General features: G+C 50.1%; 1 protein-coding gene across 1 annotated transcript in view; it reads left to right on the top strand.

Annotated features, from left to right (window-relative positions):
* The window catches only part of LOC147668159 (E3 ubiquitin-protein ligase TRIM39-like), a 155,922-nt gene that overhangs the window by 66,029 nt on the left and 67,416 nt on the right, over positions 1–22,477 (top strand). The window contains exon 5 of the mRNA XM_086948738.1: positions 9,057–9,106. Within this exon, the coding sequence (XP_086804864.1) occupies positions 9,057–9,106 (50 nt within the window). The remainder of the gene's footprint in view (positions 1–9,056; positions 9,107–22,477) is intronic.

The following is a 22,477-nucleotide window of genomic DNA, read 5'->3' as shown; positions in this document are numbered from 1 at the left end:
ACGTGCCCAGGATTGGGTATCGCACACACAAAGAGGGCTCCTCTGCTTCACCAGGTTGGAAAGCTGTGTTTTGGTCTATAGTCTGGAAAACACTAGGCCAGGGTGGAGGACCCTGGGTGCTATTCACTGGGCTGCTGTGTCACAAAGTGCACAGGACAGTGTTCCACAGGCACATAGATGTATTCCTTGTTCTGGCAGGGTGGAAAGCTCTAGCCAGGTGTCTAGTCAGAACTTCAGGAGGCCCATGAATTCATCCCCCCTGGGCTATGTTTGCTGCTCTGAGGTGGCACTTTGTGGTCTCACAGAGGGCCCAGGGTGGAGTTGCACAGGCCTCAGGCGGGCTCCCCTGCTTTGGCAGAGTGCCAAGTTCTGGAAGGGCTGCTAGCCAGAGCTACAGCAAGTTCTGAGCCATGGACATATGGGCCTGTGTTCCAATTCACAGGGATGCAGTTTCACAGAGCCCCTAGGACAGGTTTCTCTAAGCCGGACCTGGTCTTCCCCTGGGTTGGGAGGAACTCTGACCAGGTTCTCAGTCAGAGCTCCAGCAGGTCAGCGATTAGGGCCTCTGCATCTGGGCTCAATTAGCTGGCTGCTGTGTCACAAAGATCCTGGGAAAGAGTTCCAGTGACTTCCAGTGGGCTCCACGTCTTGTCAGGATAAAAAGCTCTGAATGGGGGCCCAGCTTTGACAGTCCTCATGCTTGGCCTGAGCCCAACTCCTTGATAAAGCTCCAGATGTTACCATGTGGTTCCCCACTGTGCCCGCTGTTTCAAAAGAATGAATAGCTGCATCTCCCCTTGCAAGGCATGGAATGGCCAGATGGTCAGTCTCTGATTTGAGTCATCTGGACACAGACATAACAATTGGCATTGCAATGGAGGCTTAGCTCAATATTCTTGTTTCAATACACATCTCCCTCAGCCAGGGAAAATATACTTTGCACATACAGAAGAATACCATGGCTGAAGCTGGATTTCAAAGATTCTCTGGAAGAGAATAGAAAACAATGCAGGAGCACACCATTTAAACAAACACTGTAAGTAATGCAGCCTGGTGCAGTGTAGTTAAGCCACCCGAACCCAACCTATATTAAGCATTATCACTGTTATAAAATTATAATTTTTCACAAAATGAAACATTGCCAAAATGGCTTACCAATGATCTTTGATGGCCATTTATATACTTATGGGCCTTTAATATATCCTTTGCATGGCAGACAATAGTGAGAGTGTTTGGTCTGACCCTGTGCACATTTGCACCACCAGTGTCTCAAATTTAATAGTGAAAAACATGTCAACAAAAAGAAGGCCGTCATGTTTTTTGTGTTGACATCCACAGACATTCTAAGGATATCTAGCACTGCAGGAATAACAGTTCCAGTGTTTCTGTTTGGGCGAAATGTGTCAGCTAAGTTTGTGTTATACTCTAGAAAAGTGCAGAATAGCTTTGCCACATAGGACTCACTAATTTTGGCAGCTGCCAGTACAAGACACGCATAGTGAAAGTTAAAAGTATTAAGAACGATTAGCCCAAGTGTTTCGAAAAAGAGGGAGAACGGTTCCCATTTTTTTAGGTCGAGCCTAACCAGCTCTTGTGCTGTAGGTGATATGTAATCTTTACTTTGTGGGGTCAGACTTCTCCCTTGCCCTGGATTGGCTTGTCTGGTTGTCCTTTAAAAATCTTAACCTGCAAATGTCTAATGGTGGCTGTTAGACCTGGCATCCTTGGTGTGGTTTCCCCTGACTTTTTGCATCTACCTCCTGTATTTTTGACACTGTGCTGGATTTCGTTTTTGCTAGTTTAGATGCTTTGGGCACTTTGCCACTGCTGATCAGTGCCAAAGTGCAAGCGCCCCCTGGTTAAATTGTGATTGTGATTGGTTATCCATGATTGGCATATTTGTTTTACCAGTAGGTCCCTAGTAAATTGCACTGAGTGTGCCAGGGCTGATGATTCAAATGCTACTAGTGGGCCTGCAGCACTGACTGTGCCACCCACAGGTGTAGCCCTAAGATGGTGTCTCAGGCCTGCTACTGCAGTGCCTGTGCGCAGTTGGTTAACTGCCATGTTGTCCTGGCCAATGCACACACTTGCCAGGCCTGACCCTTCCCTTTTCTTACACATTGGACACCCATATGGTAGGCCCAAGGTACCCTTCCTGGGCAAGGTGCAGTGTACGTGAAAGGCAGGACATGTACTAGTGTGGGTAATAGGTCCTGATAGTGAAATACTGCCAAATTTGTTTTTCACTATTGAAAGGCTATCGTGCCCATAGGACAGAATGTGGAATGCTGTGTAACATGTTTACCTGCATATCTTCCCTTAGAAGCAAGATCGAAATTTGCAATGTGGTATCCCTGTACTCAGAATTTAATAACACATATTTTAGGATGGATAGTTTTTAAATTCAGTGTTTGAAAACAGCACTTTTAAAAAATGGCTATTTTCTTGTTCAACCTTTCTGTGTGCCTCTGCCTGTTTGTGGATTGACTGTCTGGTTTGAGAGTGACAAGGGCTGAGAGTGGGTCCATCAGTCTGGGTGAGTCAGCACTAGGCTGAATAGACCTATCTGCATTAGGAGTTGTTGGAGCAGTAGCTCCTGGGCCTGAATAGGGCTGTGCCTGCCTTCCACAAGGCAGGCTCCACCCCCTGTGGTGTGTCTGATCTCCCTGGCCCACACTCACAAAGGAAGAAGATGTACACTGGCAGAGTGCCCCCAGAACTGGTTTGAACTGGGGCAAGGACCCCTCACACATGGAGCACAAATATTTTTGGGGTATAAATACTAGAGCTGAAACCCCTGAAAGTTAGACTACTTTGTGATCAAGAGGAATCCCTGCCAAAGAAGATCAGCTGAAGAGACTGAGAAGAAGTACTGCCCTTGCTGTGTGTCTGGGGTTGGCCTGCAGTTTGCTGTTTCTGCTAAGGAGAGATCTAAAGGACTTTGCTATGTGCTGTGTCCCCTTCTTGAAGAAGGACTATGCTGTGTGTCTCCAAGGGCTTGAAAAGAGCTGGCCTCTTGTTTCTGAAGTCCCCGGCACAAAAGGACTTCAACCCCAACTCCCTGAACTTCCTTGCTGGGAGTTCCAGTCTGCCAGAAGGGCCTGTAACTGTGTGTGAGGCCTTTTTGCTGTTGGGAGCTGGAAGCACGACGCAACAAGAGAGAAGCATGACGCCGTCGCAGCAGCCGCTGTCGCATCACCAAGGAAGCGTATCTCCGCTGCCGCTGTTCGCCATCGCATCACCGGAGAAGCGTGCCGCCGCACAGTCAATTGGAGCTGGAAGGCTCTGACTGCACAATCTATATATATAAAAGCCCAATGCAGTACACCCCACATTTTACCCATTAAAGTTAATGTTATGTTATGTTACAAAAGTTTTAATACCGCGCTCATACACCAATTGGTTTCTTGGCGCTCGAAGACAGTGGGAGTAGGCACGGGGAATGTGAACAGCTAACCGTGAGCAAGGCGGAACAAATGAGTTTTTAAAGATTTGCGGAAAGTGGGATAATCAGGAGTGAGCCGAGTAGAGAGGGGGAGGGAATTCCAAGTGAATGGGGCAAGAAAGGAGAAGCTAGCACCACCGTGTTTCTTACGTCGAAACCTTGGAATGACCAACAGATTGTGGGCAGAGGATCTGAGGTGTCGGGAAGGGATGTAAGAGTGTAGACAGGAAGAGATAAAAGCGGGAGCAGAAAAGAAAAGAGATTTGAAAACGGTGCAACCAAGTTTGAAAATGCATCGTTGCGCAACCGGGAGCCAGTGCAAGGTTTTTAACAGTGGGGAGACATGTTGGTGTTTTGGTTGCTGGAAGATTAATCTAGCAGCCTGATTTTGCACCAGTTGAAGGCGTTGGAGGTGGTAGGCTGGAATCCCCACGTATAGACAGTTGGCATAGTCTAAACGTGAGGTAACCAGGGCCAAGATGACAAGTATGAGGGCCTCTGGAGACAGGTACCTTCGGATCTTCCCGATCCTGCGGAGATGAAAGAAGCAGGCCGAGGTGACAGCATTAATGTGCGGCCGCATCGAGAGATCACTGGAGATGACAACACCTAAGCTCTTCACGGAGTCAACTGGGCAAGGGGAAGGGCCGAGGGCAGGCGGCCAGAAGTTGGCAGTCCAAGGATGAGGGAGCCCACCGATCAGGACCAGCTCTGTCTTACTAGGATTGAGCTTCAGCTGACTGAAGTTCATCCACTCATAGATGGAAAGCATGGTGGATTGGAAATTAGAGCGGGAGAGAGGGGAAGAGTCAATAGGAAAGATAAGTTGCAGGTCATCTGCATAATTAAAAGTGGTAACAGAAGAGTGACGGAGGGAGACCAGAAGAGGCTGCATATAGAGATTGAACAGAAGGGGAGATAAGGCAGAACCCTGGGGGACACCACAAGAAAGTGAAGTGGAAGGGGCAGAAAAGGAGGATAGGTGAACAGATTGGGTCCGGAGTTGGAGAAAGGACACAATCCAAGACAGGGCCAGGCCCGAGATCCCAGCATTTCTGACACGGTCGACCAAAATGTCGTGGTCGACCGTGTCGAAAGCGGCCGAGAGATCAAGTAATACCAGGGCCTGGGCCAAGTTCTTATCTGCCCCCTGTCTCAGCGTGTCCATGACCGCTGTCACCACTGCCTCCGTAGAATGGGAGGGTCTGAAACCTGCCTGTTGGTCATCGAGGAAATGAGTCTCCTCGATGAAAGAACTAAGGCAACGGGTGACATAGGTTTCCAAGACCTTCCCGAGATAAGGGAGAAGGGAAATAGGACGGTAATTGCCCAGTACCGCGGGGTCGGAACCGGGTTTTTTCAGAATAGGTACCACCACAGCGCTTTTGAAAGTATTGGGGACAGAGCCTATGGAAAGTGAGCGGTTTAGGAGGTCCAGAGGGGGGTCAGGACATGCCATAAAGGCATCTCTAAGGATTTGGGGGGGACAGCAATCCTTGGGAGAGCCTGAGCCCACAGCCGAGAGAAGAGAGCGGAAGGTGTCTAAAGAAATCGGAGGAAAAACATTCAGGGAGTGAGGATTTAAAGGAGGAAGGGCACTGGTGTGAGAAGTAGTGGTAGGGGGAATATTGTTTTTAATTGTAACAATTTTATCAATAAAAAAAGAATTGAGGGAGTCGCACAAAGCTTGTGATGGCTGAGGCTGAGGTGTAACGCGGTCGGGTAAGGAAAGTTCAGCGACAATTGAGAAAATTTCTTTAGTTTTGGAAGCAGAGTTGATTACTTTTTGAGAAAAATAAGCAGATTTAGCCAGGATGATGGATGTTTTGTAGGATTTAAGTAAGTCAGTGTAGACAGACTTGAGTGAAGGATCATAGTTACGCCTCCAACGGCGCTCAGCCTGGCGAAGAAGGAGTTTGCTGGCCTTAAGTTGGTCAGTGAACCAGCGCTGAGCGTCGTGGGGTCGCTTCGATTTGATGGATTTGACTGGGGCGACTGCGTCACTGGCATGAGACAACCATTGGTCCAATGCGGCTGCTTGGGAGTTCAGATCGGGGTGACTAGGGGGTAGAGTGGAAGCAAGGGTCGAATGGAACAAAGAAGTATTGGCGTGCTTCCAATTACGAGCGGAAAAATTAAAGGCTGGAGGGGGGCGGGAGGGTGCAATGATTTGTAGCGTAAAAGAAATAAAAAAGTGATCGGACCAGGTACAGGGGTACACCAAAGGAGAAGAAATATCCAAGTTGGTGGTCCACACCTGATCCAGGGTGTGGCCCTTGTTGTGAGTCGGAACAGAAATATGTTGGAAGAGATTAAGGCCAGATAAAAGACCAGAAAAGTCAAGTGACACAGAGGATTCAGAAGGGTCGGATGGCCAGTAATTAAAGTCACCAATGACCAGGATCCTAGCAGAGTTGATGGTTAGTTGCGAAATGAGATCGCTGAACAAAGATGGAAAAGAGGGCATGTTGACAGGGGGGCGATACACTAAGACACAAATAAAGGAATGTTTGGGAGAAGAGAATTTCAACATAAGAATGTCGGAGTTCAATATAGGAGTGATTGTGGAAGAGGTGAATTGCAAGTTGGAGCGAATGATGGCAGCAACTCCCCCACCCGGTCTACCAGAGGTCCTGTTGGAATGGAGGATGTAGTAGCCCGGGGGTATTGCGGCCAAAATGTCAGGACATGAGTCCGCATGTAGCCAGGTTTCAACGAGGAGCAGGATGTCAACGTTGCCAGCCTCGAGAAGTTGAAAGACCTCAAGCTGATGTTTGGGGAGAGAACGGGTGTTCAGGTACATGACTGAAATGGAGCGCGTACCAGAGGAGCTAGGCCTGGGAAGCGTGGGAGAGGTAGAGTTGGAGGGAAAGGTAGTAGAGGGAGCAGCCAAAAGGGTGCAGGGTGAGAGAGAAGAAAAAATACCATATGTCTGAGCAATGGCAATCGTGTGAGGGGATGGAAGAGCACGGGTATAACAAGAACGAAGTTCGAGGGAGGTATAAGTAATACGTTGAGCAGCATGCATGGCCCCTAGCCCCGGTCGGCCGCGGACGGACGCAGACGGGCTTGACTTATGCGCGACTTCGGCGCGAAGTCGGCGCTCCCGCTGCGCTCGTCCGCTGCGCTTCCTCCAGGTTGCCATTAATACTAGTCGACGTTAACCACTAGACCGCTCACCTGCACGGTGGAGAGGCAGGGCGGATGTGGTGTAAGCCGGAAGTGACGCTCGTGCAGGGACCCTCCGCGCAAACGGCACTCTGCCGGGGCGGACCGGGGTCTAGAGCAGTAAAACGAGGTAAGCAGCAAGTCAGACAGTGCAGGTAAGATGCGGGCGCAATGCAGCAAGAAAACAAAAGTACACGTTTAAAATTGACAACCAGCTCGTAGTCCGCTGGAAAGCAAATTAAAATAAAGTCACCGGCAGCGCTGGTACACGCCCGCGGCCAGTAGCCACGATTGTCGACCTGCGAGGCCTGATGCTGAGTAAGATATAATCTGATGGATACATTTTAAGTGTAGCATAACCGCAGCCTGGGATTGAATAAAGGACTTTGGATGCACATCCTCATGCACATGGGGACTTTCAGTGCACAGTGGGGGTCTTATTTAACACATCTTGTTCCACACAACCATATACACAAAGAAGGAGCCCAGAAGGTAATATTAATTATATATCATTAAGAAAAATGAATGCCCATGCTGATCCTATGGATTCCCCATAGGAGAAATGCACAGATAGATCCTATGGATGCCACTGACATGTTCAGCCAGAAATGAAGGAAGAATCCTAAGAAGTAACAGTGCCTCGAGGTTACATCGTATAGTGACATGAATTCTCTTCTCTGCAGAGGTAGTATGGTGCGTGTTATATCCTGAATTAGGTATAATGCATTCTCTCCCTAGTTGCCATGATACCTGCTGCTCCACCTTTGTGTTTGATGTCACAGAATGTTTATGTATGCCTGAGGGATCAGTTAGAGAGAGCAGGCTGAGTGGCAGGAGGCTTCTCCTAGTGGGGAATTGATATGGCATTTACATGACATTTGTAACCTGCAACAGAGACTATTATCTCATATTAAACTTTATCATAAAAACTACATTACATGCCTACAGAGTATAATTCCTTGATTGCAACAGTGCTCTAATCTCATTAAAAGTTCTAGAACAGGAAAGACAGAGTTTACAGTGGCAGGGATGTGTGTTTATTGGTCCAAGGTTCTAGAGCAACGATGAAAGGGTTTAAAGTTGTACGTATTGCTTCCTGATCCCACCAAGGCTCTGGAACTGTGATGGTGATGATAACAGTGTTAACAGCGGTGTGCTAATTCCACCAAGGTTCTAGAACTGTGATGATGATGATGATGACGATGATGATTGCAGTGTTAGCGGTTGTGTGCTAATCCCACCAAGGTTCTAGAGCAGTGATGGCTGTGATTACAGTGGTAGCAGGTGTGTGCTAATCCCACCAAGGTTCTAGAGCAGTGATGGCTGTGATTACAGTGGTAGCAGGTGTGTGCTAATCCCACCAAGGTTCTAGAACTGTGATGATGATGATGATTACAGTGCTAGTGGTTGTGTGCTAATACCACCAAGGCTCTAGCGCAGTGATGATGGTGATTACAGTGTTGTGTGCTAATCCCACCAAGGTTCTAGAGCAGTAATGATGGTTATTACAGTGTTAGCGGTTGTGTGCTAATCCCACCAAGGTTCTAGAGCAGTGATGATGATGATTACAGTGTTAGCAGTTGTGTGCTAATCCCTCCAAGGTTCTAGAGCAGTGATGACTGTGATTACAGCGGCAGTGATTGTGTGCCTGTCTCCCTCCTTAGTGAGGGTGTGTGGGAAGAGATCTCCCAAAGTACTGAAACTTTTGAGCATTTATCGTTGCTGTAAATAAAATGGATATTTTCCACTTTGATGGTGTGCAGTGAAACAACCCTAGAAGGATGAAAGGATGAGTTTGCCTTGCTGGAATTCACAGTTGTGTTTTACAGGTCAGACAGCACTTCCCTCACTGAGCCCTCTTGTAAACTTAAGGATATATTTATAGAGGGGTTTGTACTCTATAGTTCTGGAGCAGTAATGTTGGAGTTTGCAGTAACAGAGGGTGTGTGCTAATCCCTCCAAGGTTGTAGAAGGATAGTGACAAGGTTCAGACTGGTAGTGCAGTGTTGTGGGTTCTGGAAGGAATACACGTGGAGCTCAGTTAAGAAGGTATTTATTAAGTATATACTCGAGACTCCACCATGAGTAGATGGAACCTGTTAGTCAGCCCCCCCCCCCCCCCCCCCGCTCACTGAGCTAAACGCCGCTCCTAGAAGACCCACGCTGAGGCACTCCAAAACATTGCATGAAGCACACTGGTCTCACTGAGCTATCTGCCTTAGAAGATCCGCATCCTGTCATAAGATGTTAAAGGTACTCTGGGATATCGTTCGAGATTTGACAGTAGCGTATGAACAGTAACTCACACTGAGCTCTAGTCCGCAGCCGCTGCTCTTAATACTGAATTTTATTTCAAATGCGGGTCTTATGTGATGTTCATCCTTTGTTCCTGTGGCTGTCATTGCTCTATAATACAAAGATGATGTGTGTTTTATTACAGGTGTAATGATGTGAAGATTCAGCACCCAGAGGCAGTGAAGAGTTATAAAGGTAATTATCAGCTCTGTATGTTATGATATTACATGTTATGGTATTGAATTGTATGGTATTGTGGTATGTATGGGATGGTATGTAATGTTATGGTATGGTGTGGTATGGCATGGTACTGCATTCTATGGTATTTAATGGTAATTTGTAGGTGAGTCAGGATACAATTACATGATTTGTGTCTATAACCTTTGTCTTTTTCAGCTTTTTCTAAAATTTTACTTCGTCCCATTCTGTGTGTGTTGCCACATTTCTGGGGTTTAAATCATTCTTCCCCCTTAGACATTCATCCTAAGTTTATTGGAAATTCAGATGCATTATTTTAAACCTCAAATTAATGATACTGCTACGATTAACAACTGTGGGCAAATCAGTTAGTGCATTATTCTGAGATTTTCACTCTTGATTGGGGAATTCCTTCAGTGATCGGCATTAGCTGCACAACACTCTCTAGTGCATCTACACTTACCTAGCACATGCATCTACACTGGTCTAGCTTATGCACCTACACCGTTCTAGCTCAGGCATCTACACGGACCTAGCATATGCACCTACACCGACCTAGCACATGCACCTACACCGTTCTAGCTCATGCATCTACACCGACCTAGCACATGCACCTACACCGACCTAGCACATGCACCTACACCGACCTAGCACATGCACCTACACTTACCTAGCGCATGCATGTACACGGACCAAGCTCATGCATGTAAACCGACCTAGTGCATACACCTCCACTGGCCTAGTGCATGCACCTACACTGACCTAGCTCATTTAAAACGACCGGGCGCATGCAAACAGTTACTAAGATTGCCTCTTTGCTAACGTTCACCCTACCACACAGTGCACAACTACACTCGCCTCTCTCTCTCTCTCTTTCTTATCTCCTTCTCTCCCCTCACTTTTCTGATACAAAATCCACAAGGGTTGAACCGGTAAAATATGTGCCTTGTAAGATTTGATGCAGTCACCCTACATGTGGTAATATATCATCATACTGAAAATGATTCACATGTAAAATGCAATCTTCAACTAAATCGGTCTTCATACCTAATTGGGAATAGGGAGTTTTGTGATGTTTCTTGAGCGTTCAGCAGGGTATTCTGGCTCAGTGTTTCTGCTTGCCTCATGAAGCTCAAACTCTTCCTACATGGACACTCGTTATATTTTGCTTTTGATTTGGTATGCACAAATACCTGTGTGGTTAAGGCATGCGTGGTAAAGGCACCAATACCTGTGTGGTAAAGACATGCGTGGTAAAGGCACCAATACCTGTGTGGTATAGGCATGCGTGGTAAAGGCACCAATACCTGTGTGGTAAAGGCATGCGTGGTAAAGGCACCAATACCTGTGTGGTAAAGGCATGTGTGGTAAAGCCACAAATACCTGTGTGGTAAAGGCATGCGTGGTAAAGGCATAAATACCTGTGTGGTAAAGACATGTGTTGTAAAGGCACCAATACCTGTGTGGTAAAGACATGCGTGGTAAAGGCACAAATGCCTGTGTGGGAAAGACGTGTGGTAAAGGCACCACTACCTGTGTGGTAAAGGCATGCGTGGTAAAGGCACAAATACCTGTGTGGTAAAGACATGCGTGGTAAAGGCACAAATACCTGTGTGGGAAAGACGTGTGGTAAAGGCACCAATACCTGTGTGGTAAAGGCATGCGTGGTAAAGGCACCAATACCGGTGTGGTAAAGACATGCGTGGTAAAGGCACAAATACCTGTGTGGGAAAGACGTGTGGTAAAGGCACCAATACCTGTGTGGTAAAGGCATGCGTGGTAAAGGCATAAATACCTGTGTGGTAAAGACATGCGTGGTAAAGGCACCAATACCTGTGTGGTAAAGGCATGCGTGGTAAAGGCATAAATACCTGTGTGGTAAAGACATGCGTGGTAAAGGCACCAATACCTGTGTGGTAAAGGCATGCGTGGTAAAGGCACCAATACCGGTGTGGTAAAGACATGCGTGGTAAAGGCACAAATACCTGTGTGGGAAAGACGTGTGGTAAAGGCACCAATACCTGTGTGTTAAAGGCATGCGTGGTAAAGGCACAAATACCTGTGTGGTAAAGGCATGCGTGGTAAAGGCACCAATACCGATGTGGTAAAGACATGCGTGGTAAAGGCACAAATACCTGTGTGGGAAAGACGTGTGGTAAAGGCACCAATACCTGTGTGGTAAAGGCATGCGTGGTAAAGGCACAAATACCTGTGTGGGAAAGACGTGTGGTAAAGGCATCAATACCTGTGTTGTAAAGGCATGCGTGGTAAAGGCACAAAAGCCTGTGTGGTAAAAACATGTGTGGTAAAGGCACCAATACCTGTGTGGTAAAGCCATGCATGATAAAGCCACAAATATCTGTGTGATAAAGACAAGCATGGTAAAGTCTTATGGTAAAGCCACAAATACCTGCATGGTAAAGGTATGCATGGTAAAGGTACAAATACATGTGTGGTAAAGGCATGCGTGGTAAAGGCACAAAACCCTGTGTGGTAAAGACATGTGTGGTAAAGGCACCAATACCTGTGTGGTAAAGCGATGCATGGTAAAGGCACAAATATCTGTGTGGTAAAGACATGCATTGTAAAGTCTTATGGTAATGCCACAAATACCTGCATGGTAAAGGTATGCATGGTAAAGGTACAAATACATGTGTGGTAAAGGCATGTGTGGTAAAGTCTTCTGGTAAATGCACAACAACATGCATAGTAAACACGTGCATGGTAAAGTCACAAATACCTGTGTGGTAAAGGCATGCGTGGTAAAGTCAATCAATCACTGCATTTATAGAGCGCGCTACTCACCTGTGAGGGTCTCAAGGCGCTGAGGGGGGGGAGGGGGGGGGGGGTGCTGCTACTGCTCGAATAGCCAGGTCTTGAGGTGTTTCCTGAAGGTGAGGTGGTCCTGGGTCAGTCGTAGGTGTGCAGGGAGGGAGTTCCCTGTTTTGGCTGCTAGGTAGGCGAACGATCTACCTCCGGTGGTGGTTCTGCAAATCCGTGGGACGGTGGCGAGGGAGAGGCTGGCGGAGCGGAGCTGGTGGGTGGGGGTGTAAAACGAGAGGCGGTTGTTGAGGTATTCGGGGCCCATGTCGTGGAGCGCTTTGTGTGTGTGGGTGAGGAGCCTCAACATGATCCTCTTGCTGACGGGGAGCCAGTGCAGATTTCTTAGGTGGGCCGATATGTGGATGTGGCGAGGGATGCCGAGGATGAGTCGTGCGGAGGCGTTCTGTATGCGTTGTGGTAGTTTCTGGAGTTTGGCGGTGGTTCCTGCATATAGGGAGTTTCCGTAGTCCAGTCGGCTGGTGACGAGGGCCTGGGTGACGGTCTTTCTGGTTTCGGTGGGGATCCACTTGAAGATCTTTCGGAGCATGCGCAGGGTGCAAAAGCAAGAGGACGAGGCGGCATTGACTTGCTTGGTCATTGAGAGGGAGGAGTCCAGGATGAATCCCAGGTTGCGAGAGGGGTCTGAGGGTGTCGGCGCGGAGCCCAGCGCCGTGGGCCACCAGGAGTCGTCCCAGGCGGGTGGGGATTGTCCGAGGATGAGGACTTCCGTCTTGTCTGAGTTCAGATTCAGGCGGCTGAGCTTCATCCATTCTGAAACCTCTTTCATTCCTTCCTGGAGGTTGTTCTTGGCGGTGGCTGGGTCTTTGGTGAGAGAGAGTATCAGCTGGGTGTCGTCGGCATAGGAGATGATGTTGATGTTGTGTTTGCGTGCGATGGCGGCGAGGGGGGTCATGTAGACATTGAAGAGGGTTGGACTGAGCGAGGAGCCTTCGGGTTGCCTTAGATGATCTTGGTGGCCGCTGAGCGGAAGGGAGGGATGCGGACTCTCTGGGTTCTGCCGGAGAGGAACGAGGTGATCAGTCCAGGGCCTTTCCTTGGATCCCAGTGTTGAAGAGCCTGGTTATTAGGGTGCGGTGGCATACGGTATTGAAGGCTGCCGAGAGGTCCAGGAGGATGAGAGCGGCTGTTTCTCTAGTGTCCATCATGGTCCTTATGTCGTCGGTGACTGCGATGAGGGCGGTCTCGGTGCTGTGGTTGGCTCGAAATCTGGACTGGGACGGGTCGAGCGAGTTGTTTGCCTCGAGGAATGCAGTCAGCTGTTTATTGATGGTCTTCTCGATTACTTTTGCCGGGAAGGGAAGAAGAGAAATGAGGCGGAAGTTTTTGGGGTCTGTCGTGGATTTTTTCAGAAGGGGATTGATTTCGGTGTGCTTCCAGCTCTCAGGGAAGGTGGCTGACGAGAAGGAGTTGTTATTGACATTCCGGAGGTGGGGTGCGATGATGATGTCGGCTTTGTTGAAGATATGATGGGGGCATGGGTACGAGGGGGAGCCGGAGTGTTCATGACGTGGGTGGTGTCTTCAGTGCTGATGGGTATCCAGGTGCTGAGGGTGGTGGTGGGGGTCGTTGGTTCGGTGACTGGAGGCGGAGTCTGGTGTCCGAAGCTGCCGTGTATATCTGTGATCTTGCGGTGGAAGAATGTGGCGAGGGAGTTGCAGAGGTCTTGTGATGGTGTGATGTTGCTGTTGCTGGCGCTGGGGTTGGAGAGCTCTTTGACGATGCTGAAGAGTTCCGTGCTGTTGTGGGTGTTGTTGTCTAGCAGCTCTTTGAACAATGCCCTTTTGGTGGTGCGGATCAGCTGGTGGTGTTCCCGAGTGGCGTTCTTGAGGGCTGTCAGGTTTTCTGTTGTCCGTTCGTGGCGCCAGGTTTTTTCAAGGGTTTGGCAGGATTTCTTTGATTCTTTGCGGGCGTCTGTGAACCATGATGTTTTCCTGTTGCCTGTCTTGCTTGGGGGGTTCTTCAGTGGGGCGAGGTCGTCGGCGCAGTAGGTGATCCACTGTGCAAGGTTGTGGGCTGCTTCGTTGGTGTTCGCTGTGTCGGCTGGCGGGTTCTGGTTTAGTGATGAGAGGAGCTGGTCTGTGGTGATATTGCTCCAGCATCTGCAGGGGATTTGTCGTGTGCAGTGGTGCGATGTATTCTTTTCGCAGGTGAAGTGGATGCATCTGTGGTCGGTCCAGTGTAGTATGGTGGAGTGGCTGAAGGAGACGTGGTTGCTGGCGGAGAAGATGGGGTCGAGCGTGTGGCCGGCGAGGTGGGTGGGGGTGTTCACCAGTTGTTTGAGTCCGAGGTTGGCGAGGTTGTCGAGCACGGTGGAGGTGCTGCTGTCGTTGTTTTTCTCCAGGAGGAAGTTCAGGTCCCCTAGGAGGATGTATTCTGGTGAGGCTAGGGCATGCGGGCTGATGAAGTCGGCAATGGTTTCGCTGAATTGTGTGCGCGGGCCCGGGGGTCTGTAGATGAGCGTTCCTCTAAGGGTGGTTTTGGAGTCTGTGTGAATCTGGAAGTGTAGGTGTTCGGCGCCGGAGAGTGTGTCTTCGATGTTGGTCGTGATGTTGATGGTGTTCCTGTAGACGATGGTGACTCCTCCTCCGGTTTGGTTGACGCGGTCCTTCCGGGTGATTTTGTAGCCGTCTGGGATGGCTATGGTGATGTCGGGGCCGAGGAAGCGTTCATCCAGCTTTCCATGAGGAAGGCGACGTCCGGTGCTGTTGTGTCGAGGAGGTCCCAGAGTTCGACGGCGTGTTTGTGGACGGAGCGGGTGTTGAGCAGGATGCACTTGAGGTTGTTGTTGCTGTTGCTGCTGTGTTTGGTGGGCGGGGGTAAAGGCACAACTACCTGCATGGTAAAGGTATGAATACAGAGGCCACATGGTAAAGGCATTGTGTGGTAAAGACTTTGTTGTAAAAACTGTTTCCCACTCCTTGATGTAGTTCAGTATCATGTTGTGCTGTGGGGGGCTCTGCCTAGCGTGTTGTGCTGACTGGAGCATTGTGCCATCTAGTGCGGTCTAGTATAGTGTACCCAATGTACTACACAACATGTCTAATATTCTAATATGATATGCTTTGTAGCACAGTTTATTGTCTAGTACAGACCACTGGCGTGTGAGCTGTTCTGTCTAGTTCCGTGCACCATCAGTGTGCTTTTTATTACAGTATTCTGTCTAGTGCAGTGTGTCAACTAGTGCACTGTGTGTTTTAGTGCAGAGTGCCATCTATTACTGTGTGCTCCCTGCCCAGTACAGTATACCATCAGGTTCTGTAGGGTCACTAGTGCAGTATACTGTCTACTACAGTGTGCTGTGCATTTTAGTGTGGCTTCCAGTGCGCTGTGCTGTCTAGTACATTATTGTCTGTTGCACAGTGGTGCCTACAGCAATGTCTCTTCTAGTACACTGTGTTCTCTTGGGCAAAGTGCATTCTAGGTCATAGTGCCTTTTAGTACAGTAAGTGTGCTGTACTAACTTCCTAGTACTCAATGCTGTCCAGTAGTTTGCTGTTTGGTACTAACATCTAGAACATTCTTCTGTTATGTGCAGTATGTTGTCTAGTATAGTGTATTATCCATACAGTTTAATAAATGGTGCAGTATGCCATACAGTATCGTGGGATCACCGGCGCTGTGCACAATATAGTACAGTGTGCTGTTTAGTACTCTAGTACATTGCAATTTGCTGTATAGCCTTGTGTGTTGCCTTGTGCCGTGTTAGTCAAGTGTACTGCAGAATGCAGGGTGCTTTACATTACAGTGTCCTCAATGTTGTCCTGCTCTGCCTAAAGCAGTGTTCTGTTAACCTCCCCCTTTTCTTTCTTATTTGCTGGTATTGTAATCTACAGACCCCCGGGACCCAGGTCTGAGTTCAGTCAGAATCTACTGAACATCCTAGAACCCTATTTTGGTTACCCCCATCTGACTGTTATGGGAGACCTGAACTTCCATCTCGAAGACCCCCAGGCTCTAGTGAATCCCTCTCCCTTCTGGACTCCTTGGCCGCATGCGGTCTTCGGCAATTGGTCAACAGCCCTACTCATCGGGCTGGTCACACTCTAGACGGGGTATTTACAAATGACCATAGACTAACGACAGGTTCTCCCATCCCCCTGGTATGGTCTGACCACCTAGCTGTCCCCTTGGAATTTTTTTCTTTTTTTAAAGTTTTTAAAACCTTTATTAGAAAAGAGCACACAGCTATTCAGCCTAACATCCCGGAGGCAAGGCAGCATAGAATCAGGAGGAGAATAGTGCAAGGCGATTTACATCAGAACATTACAGGTTGTTTTTTAATTTTTAATAACAAGATAACTAAACCAAGAAAAGAAACGCCAAAGGGCGCGTAAGAGTGGCAATGGAGCAGCAGTGAAGTACAGGAGTCGGCCATAGGCAGGGGAGGACAGGTAGAGATTCGATAATAGAATGAATGGTAGGATAGGGACGGGGGGGGGAAGGAAAGAGAAGGAGAGTTACAAACATCATAAAACAGTTGGTGTCACAGGTTACGGTGATAGGTGTTCGTCCAGGGGGACAGGTTCCGGCGGTAAACACACTTCTCCCCTGTATGCATTCCATGCCCCCCACACTTTATTCCACGTCTGAGGCCTCCCCCTGGCAACATAGACCGTCTTCTCTCTAAACATGCACCAGTCCATGTTGGCTTTCCATTGTACCACCAGGGGGGCTGTAGCAGCGCCCCACTTTTGAGCAATATCACGCTTAGCAACCATATTGCCCAATGTCACCCAACGAGTCTGTGCCGTGTTATGGTCAGACGGTTCCCAAACGTTAAGGAGACACCTCCGCGCCTCTGCAGCCAGCACAACCCCAGTCACCTCTCCCATAATCCGGTGCACTCTCTCCCAGTAGGGGGCAATGACGGGGCATTCCCACAGAATATGTAAAAAGGTTGCGAGAGCACCACAACCCCGACGACAAAGGCCATCGGGCGAAAACCCCATATGCAAGAGTCGGGGGCCGGTGACATACACCCGGTGAAGGATTTTGAATTGTACCAGTCGGAAGCGTGAGGAGATAGCGACCTCCTTAGGAGAGGACACTGCACTTTGCCAGTCCTCATCGTCAAGTTCCAGGCCGTCCGCCGTCCATTGATCTCGCAAGCACAGGAGGAGGTCGGTTCGAACATTGATCAATTTCTTATAGGACAGGGAAATAGCACTGTCAGGCATATGGCCATCCAGAATCCTGTCCTCCAAGGGGGAGCTTTCGGGGATCTCACCCTCCGCCGGCTTGGCAGAGGTCAACGCATGTCTCAGCGGAGCGTAGCGGAAAAACTCAGAACCGCCCAAGTGATATTCGGCCTGCAACTGAGAAAAGGTCTTAACTTCACCCTTAATGACCATATCGTCCACCCTGGAAATACCGATGAGATCCCATTTGTCAAAGCCCTTGGTATGCCACAGCCTGCCCAAGATATCAGAATCGTACAGTGGGGTAAACCTAGTCAGTCTGCCCTGCCAACCCTGCGCTTTAGTAATCGTCCGCCAAATGTGAACCGCAGCCTTGGTCGGGCCTGAGAGGCGCCGATCAAAGGATCTGGAATACAGTGCACGATAGTAGTTGCCACCGCGTAGAAGCCACCTGTCCATTGCGTAGGCTGGGCTATCCACAGGGCCATAAAAACCGTGGTTGATAGCAGTGAGCTGAGAGGACCAGTAGTACCGACGTACATCCAGCAGGGCGATGCCTCCATCGTACCACGGCAATGTGAGTTTATGGATGGCGACACGGGGGCGACCCTCCCAGAGCAAGGCGCGTTGCAAGCTCTTGATCTCTCGAAAATAGCGGGCCGGAACCGGGTCCTGAGTGTTCTGTAAAGCATACAGAAATCTGGGCAAGGACATCATTTTAAACAATGCTGCCCGGCCCAGGAGCGAGAGCGGGAGCCTGCGCCAACTATCCACGTCTCTCCGTAGCCGCTGGAGAGGGGGGAGGAGATTGTGATCGTATCGCGCCTTAGAACTACCGGATATGTATATTCCCAGGTACTTAAAGCCCTGTCCGGCCATCTGGATATTGCAACCTCTGGGGAGGCGCGGTGTGTCTCCCTTTAGGATGTAAAGGGAAGACTTGGCCCAATTGATGACCAGGCCAGAGTGGCGTCCAAACAGCCTGAGAACATCGCATGCCACAATGAGCGACTTGCAGGGGGAAGTAAGGTAGAGCAGAATGTCATCTGCGTAAGAGAAACTCTATCTTCAAAGCCCGGGGCCCAGGTTATACCATGTAAGTCCGGGTGTACACGTAGCATGGCCGCAAGCGGCTCCAAGGCCAGAGCAAACAGGAGAGGTGACAGGGGGCAACCCTGTCTGGTACCTCGGTGAAGGGCAAAGGACGCCGACACGCGGACATTAACTGTGACATTAGCCAGCGGGCAAGCGTAAAGGAGTTGCACCCAACTCCGAAAGACCGGTCCAAATCCCAGCTTTGCCAGCACCGCCCAAAGATAACTCCACTCAAGGGAGTCAAAAGCCATCGTGGCGTCGAGAGAAGCAAGTACCGCCGGTTCCTCTAGGGTGTGAGCTCTGGCCATAACACCATGAAGCCGACGCAGATTGAGGGCAGTGTTACGGCGGGGGATAAAACCCGACTGGTCCGGATGTACCAGATCACTAATGACTCCAACCAACCGATTGGCAAGCAGCTTGGCTAGGATCTTCGGTTCCACATTGAGGAGAGAGATGGGGCGATAGGACCGGCAAACGTCTCTCGGTTTTCCCTCTTTGTGAATAACCACAATGGTGGCCAACCTCTGATCTAAGGGGAGGAGACCCTCGTCCCGTGCCTTCAAAAACATAGTCCGCAGGTGCGGGGACACCACATCCGGTCGAATTTTGTATAACTCGACCGGGATACCATTGGGGCCAGTCGCTTTACCCGACCATAATGCTCGGATCGCCAAGGCGATCTCGTCAGCGGATATGTCTCGATCTAAGTCGGCACGGTCCTCTTCAGAAAGACAGGGAAGGTCAATCGTCGAGAGGAACGCAGCCGAGTCAGCCTTGGAGCGGTCTGAGTTGGAAGTGTAGACACCCCGGAAATAACCAGCAAACGACTCGGCAATGGCACTCGGGTCCGTGACGGCCACACCGTCATCGCCCAGAATCTCAGGCACCACACGGCTAGCCATCTCGCGCCTGTCTAGCCAAGCCAGCAGTTTCCCGGCTTTATCACCAACGTCATAGATACGACCTTGCTGTTCTTTGGCTAGGGTAATGGCAGCATTCGTGGCGAGATCATGGTACTCCGCTTGTTTAAGGGAAAGGTCATGCAAAAGAGAGGGGTCGGGCTCGGGTCCCAATCGGGACTCGAGGCGCAAAACCTCGTCCTCAACACACGCGAGGTCGGCATCTCTGACTCGCCTGGCCTCCGCAATGAGAGCAAGAGCCTCACCCCTCAACACAGTCTTAAATGCCTCCCACAAAGTGAGAGCCGAGCCAACCGAGCCCACATTCTCCAAGAAATAGAGGTCGATGGCCTTAGCAAGGAGTGCACAAGTCTTGAAATTACGGAAATACCATGGGTTGACCGCCACCGGACGGTCAGACAGGACGATGTTAAAATCAAACGAGACCCACAACGGGGAGTGGTCGGAAATACCCCGTGCCAAAAAACGAGCCTCAGACACGGCAGACGCATGTGCAGCAAGGGTAAGAACGTAGTCTATACGGGAGAGACTCCCATGGGCACCCGAAAGGAAAGAGAATTGGCGGAGCACAGGATGTAATAGTCGCCAAGTGTCCACCAGACCCATGGAATCAAGAAAGGAAGGCAACCACAGTTGGGAACTGCGGAGATCTCTCGGCGGTTGACGGTCCAGGGAACCAGAGCAGACTGAATTGAAGTCACCCCCCATTATCAGTAGGCCAGCGGGCAAGGACAAAATGGCGCCACCAAGGTCTTGGAAGGTACTAGATTGCAGGCCCGGGGGAACATAAACCGAAAGTAACGCTAGGGAACGCCCTTCCCATCTTCCCGCCACTGCAGCGTAGCGCCCCCTCTCATCAATCACAGTGACGTCTATCTCAAGGGGAAGGGACGCACGCACCAGGATACCCGCCCCCCGGGAGCCCGAAGAGAACCCAGAGTGGGCCACCATCTTGTAGCCTTTTCGGTTAAGAGCCTTGCAAGAGTTTCCCACCAAATGCGTCTCTTGTAAAAGCACAACATCGGCCATGTGTCTCTTAAGCAGTTGAATAACCACCCCTCTCTTAACACGGTCACCCAACCCATTAACATTCCAACTGATCACTTTTAATCTCCTACCCCCCATCATCCCGCAACCCGTCCCACCCAATCCCAGCCAACCCAACCATCAAGTAAACAGCAGTAAACACGATCCATTGCCTGAAGGAAAGATAAGAGAAAGAACGAACAAACAAATAAACTTGCATAGTTGCACCCCCCACCCTGCACCCCTGCATCAGACTAAAAAGCCCCCCCAACTAGCAGTGTGCCTGTCGCCCCAAAAACTACTCTACAAAAATAGAGACCCAGAGGAGTAAGAATCTCCGCGAACACCTCCCGCCACCCTCCATTGAACGACAGGAAAGTCAACAGGGTCAATTAAGAAACAATACCCAACAGTCTCATGAAGCGGGATCAGCAAACGCTGGTGTCCCCACAAAGAGCCAAGTCTCATAGATCCGGGCCACCGGCCGCACCTCCATCTTGTTCATCTCGAGCGTCCCGACGCGGCGACAAAGTGTCCAACCATTCACTCACATTCTCGGCAAAGTCAAAGAACAGGGCACGGCCCTCATGCTCAATCCGGAGCTTGGCAGGAAACATCATGGAATATTTATATCCCATATCACGCAGTCTCCGCTTCACTCCCGCAAAGCTCTGGCGCTGCCGCTGTACCGTCCTGGTAAAGTCCGGGTAGAAGTGTATTTCGGCGTTCTGGTACTGAAGCGGTCCATGCCGTCTGGAAGCTTGCAGGACCGCATCCCGGTCCCGAAAGTTAAGAAGTCGTGCCACGATGGGCCTAGGCGCCACGCCCGACTTTGGCGGGCCGCCCGGCACTCGGTGGGCACGTTCTACTGAGAAAAAGTTACTAAGGCCAGACGGTGCCAAATGGGTCTTTATCAGTTCTTCCACAAAGAGGTCCGTAGCCGCTTCCTCCGATCCCTCCGGGACACCAACAATGCGGACGTTCTGCCGCCTGGCACGTCCCTCAAAGTCCTCCAGCCTCCTCGAGAATTGGTCAGCAGTCATCCGCAGGTTCCGGACCTCGGTTTGCAGGTCCGAGACGTCGGCCGTTAGGCTGGAGGTCTTAATGTCCAGTGTCTTCACTCTATCATTAGTCTTGCCCAGGTCGGCTCTAATGAGAGTCAGATCAACAGCCATGGTGTCCACCTTGTGGGTCAAGATCTCATGTTGCTGTTGCATGTCCGCCCGAAAACTGGTGATGGCACCCATAATGTCACTCAGGGTAGGCTCGGAGCCGTCGGGCGAGCCCGTAGGTGGAAGGCTCTTGGCAGAGGATCCCGTGGCAGGCGGCGTCTTCGGCTGGACATATCGCTCAATTTTACTCTGCTGCGACTGTGTTTTCCCGTGGACACCCCTGTTTGATGTCTTGTCGGGGTCCCCTCTGCCCGCCATGTTGGTTCCGATGAGGACAAAGGACTGCACCAGCCAAGCCCGAGCCCAGCGAGCCAAGGAGAAGCCCGAGCTAAACAGTTAGACCAGGCTGACAAAGGAACGCCCTGTAGGCATTAGTACTCCGCCAGCAGAGATAACAGGCACGCACTCCGCAGTCCAATCGTGCGGAGTGACGAAGACCGGAGAGACAATGGCACAGTCCCGGCACGGAGTTCCACTCGACGTCGCTCAGCGTAGGAACCACCGAGTCGAAAACAGAAGGCAGTTCCCGCCTCAGTGGACCATCAGCAATAAGAATCCACCCTCGTGGAACAGGATTTCAGACAGGATAGATGAGGAGGATCGGAAGGTCCGCGGAGCTCCGAGCTTACGCGGCCATCTTGGTTGCCCGCGAAGCTCCTCCCCTGTCCCCTTGGAATTTAAATCACCCCCTCCCTCCATTAGGTTAAGTGTTCCCAGGAAACTGGAACCTAAGCGGAACTATAGGAAAATCTCCAATGATACCCTAGCCCCCCTTATCCCGAACGCTATGCCAGCCTCTCTGAAGGATGTCAATATGGCTGCGCTTGAATTCTCCAACTCTATTGTTACCGCAGTGGATCTCCTAGCCCCCGCCTCATACCGCTATTCTGCTAGGAAGAGACCCTCTGCCCTCGGTTTTCAGAAACCCTCAGACTCCTAAGACAGGGCTGTAGGAAACAGGAGAGGCTCTGGCGAGTGAGTTGGGATAGCCGGGAGAGGGAAAAGCATAAACACCTGCTTAGAGAGTACAAAACCGAGGTAATTAAGGAAAAGCAGGCCTACTTTTCCAACCTATCCACTTCCCTTACTTCCTGAGGGAACTGTTTAAAATTGTAGATTCCCTGTGCACCATGCAAATTCCCCACCCCTTTGTTGGTTCCCAAGAGCTGT

Source organism: Lissotriton vulgaris, unplaced genomic scaffold (genome assembly GCF_964263255.1).
Source record: "Lissotriton vulgaris unplaced genomic scaffold, aLisVul1.2 SCAFFOLD_695, whole genome shotgun sequence".
In the NCBI taxonomy this organism is placed as follows: domain Eukaryota; kingdom Metazoa; phylum Chordata; class Amphibia; order Caudata; family Salamandridae; genus Lissotriton; species Lissotriton vulgaris.
This window is presented reverse-complemented; position numbering and strand designations above follow the sequence as displayed.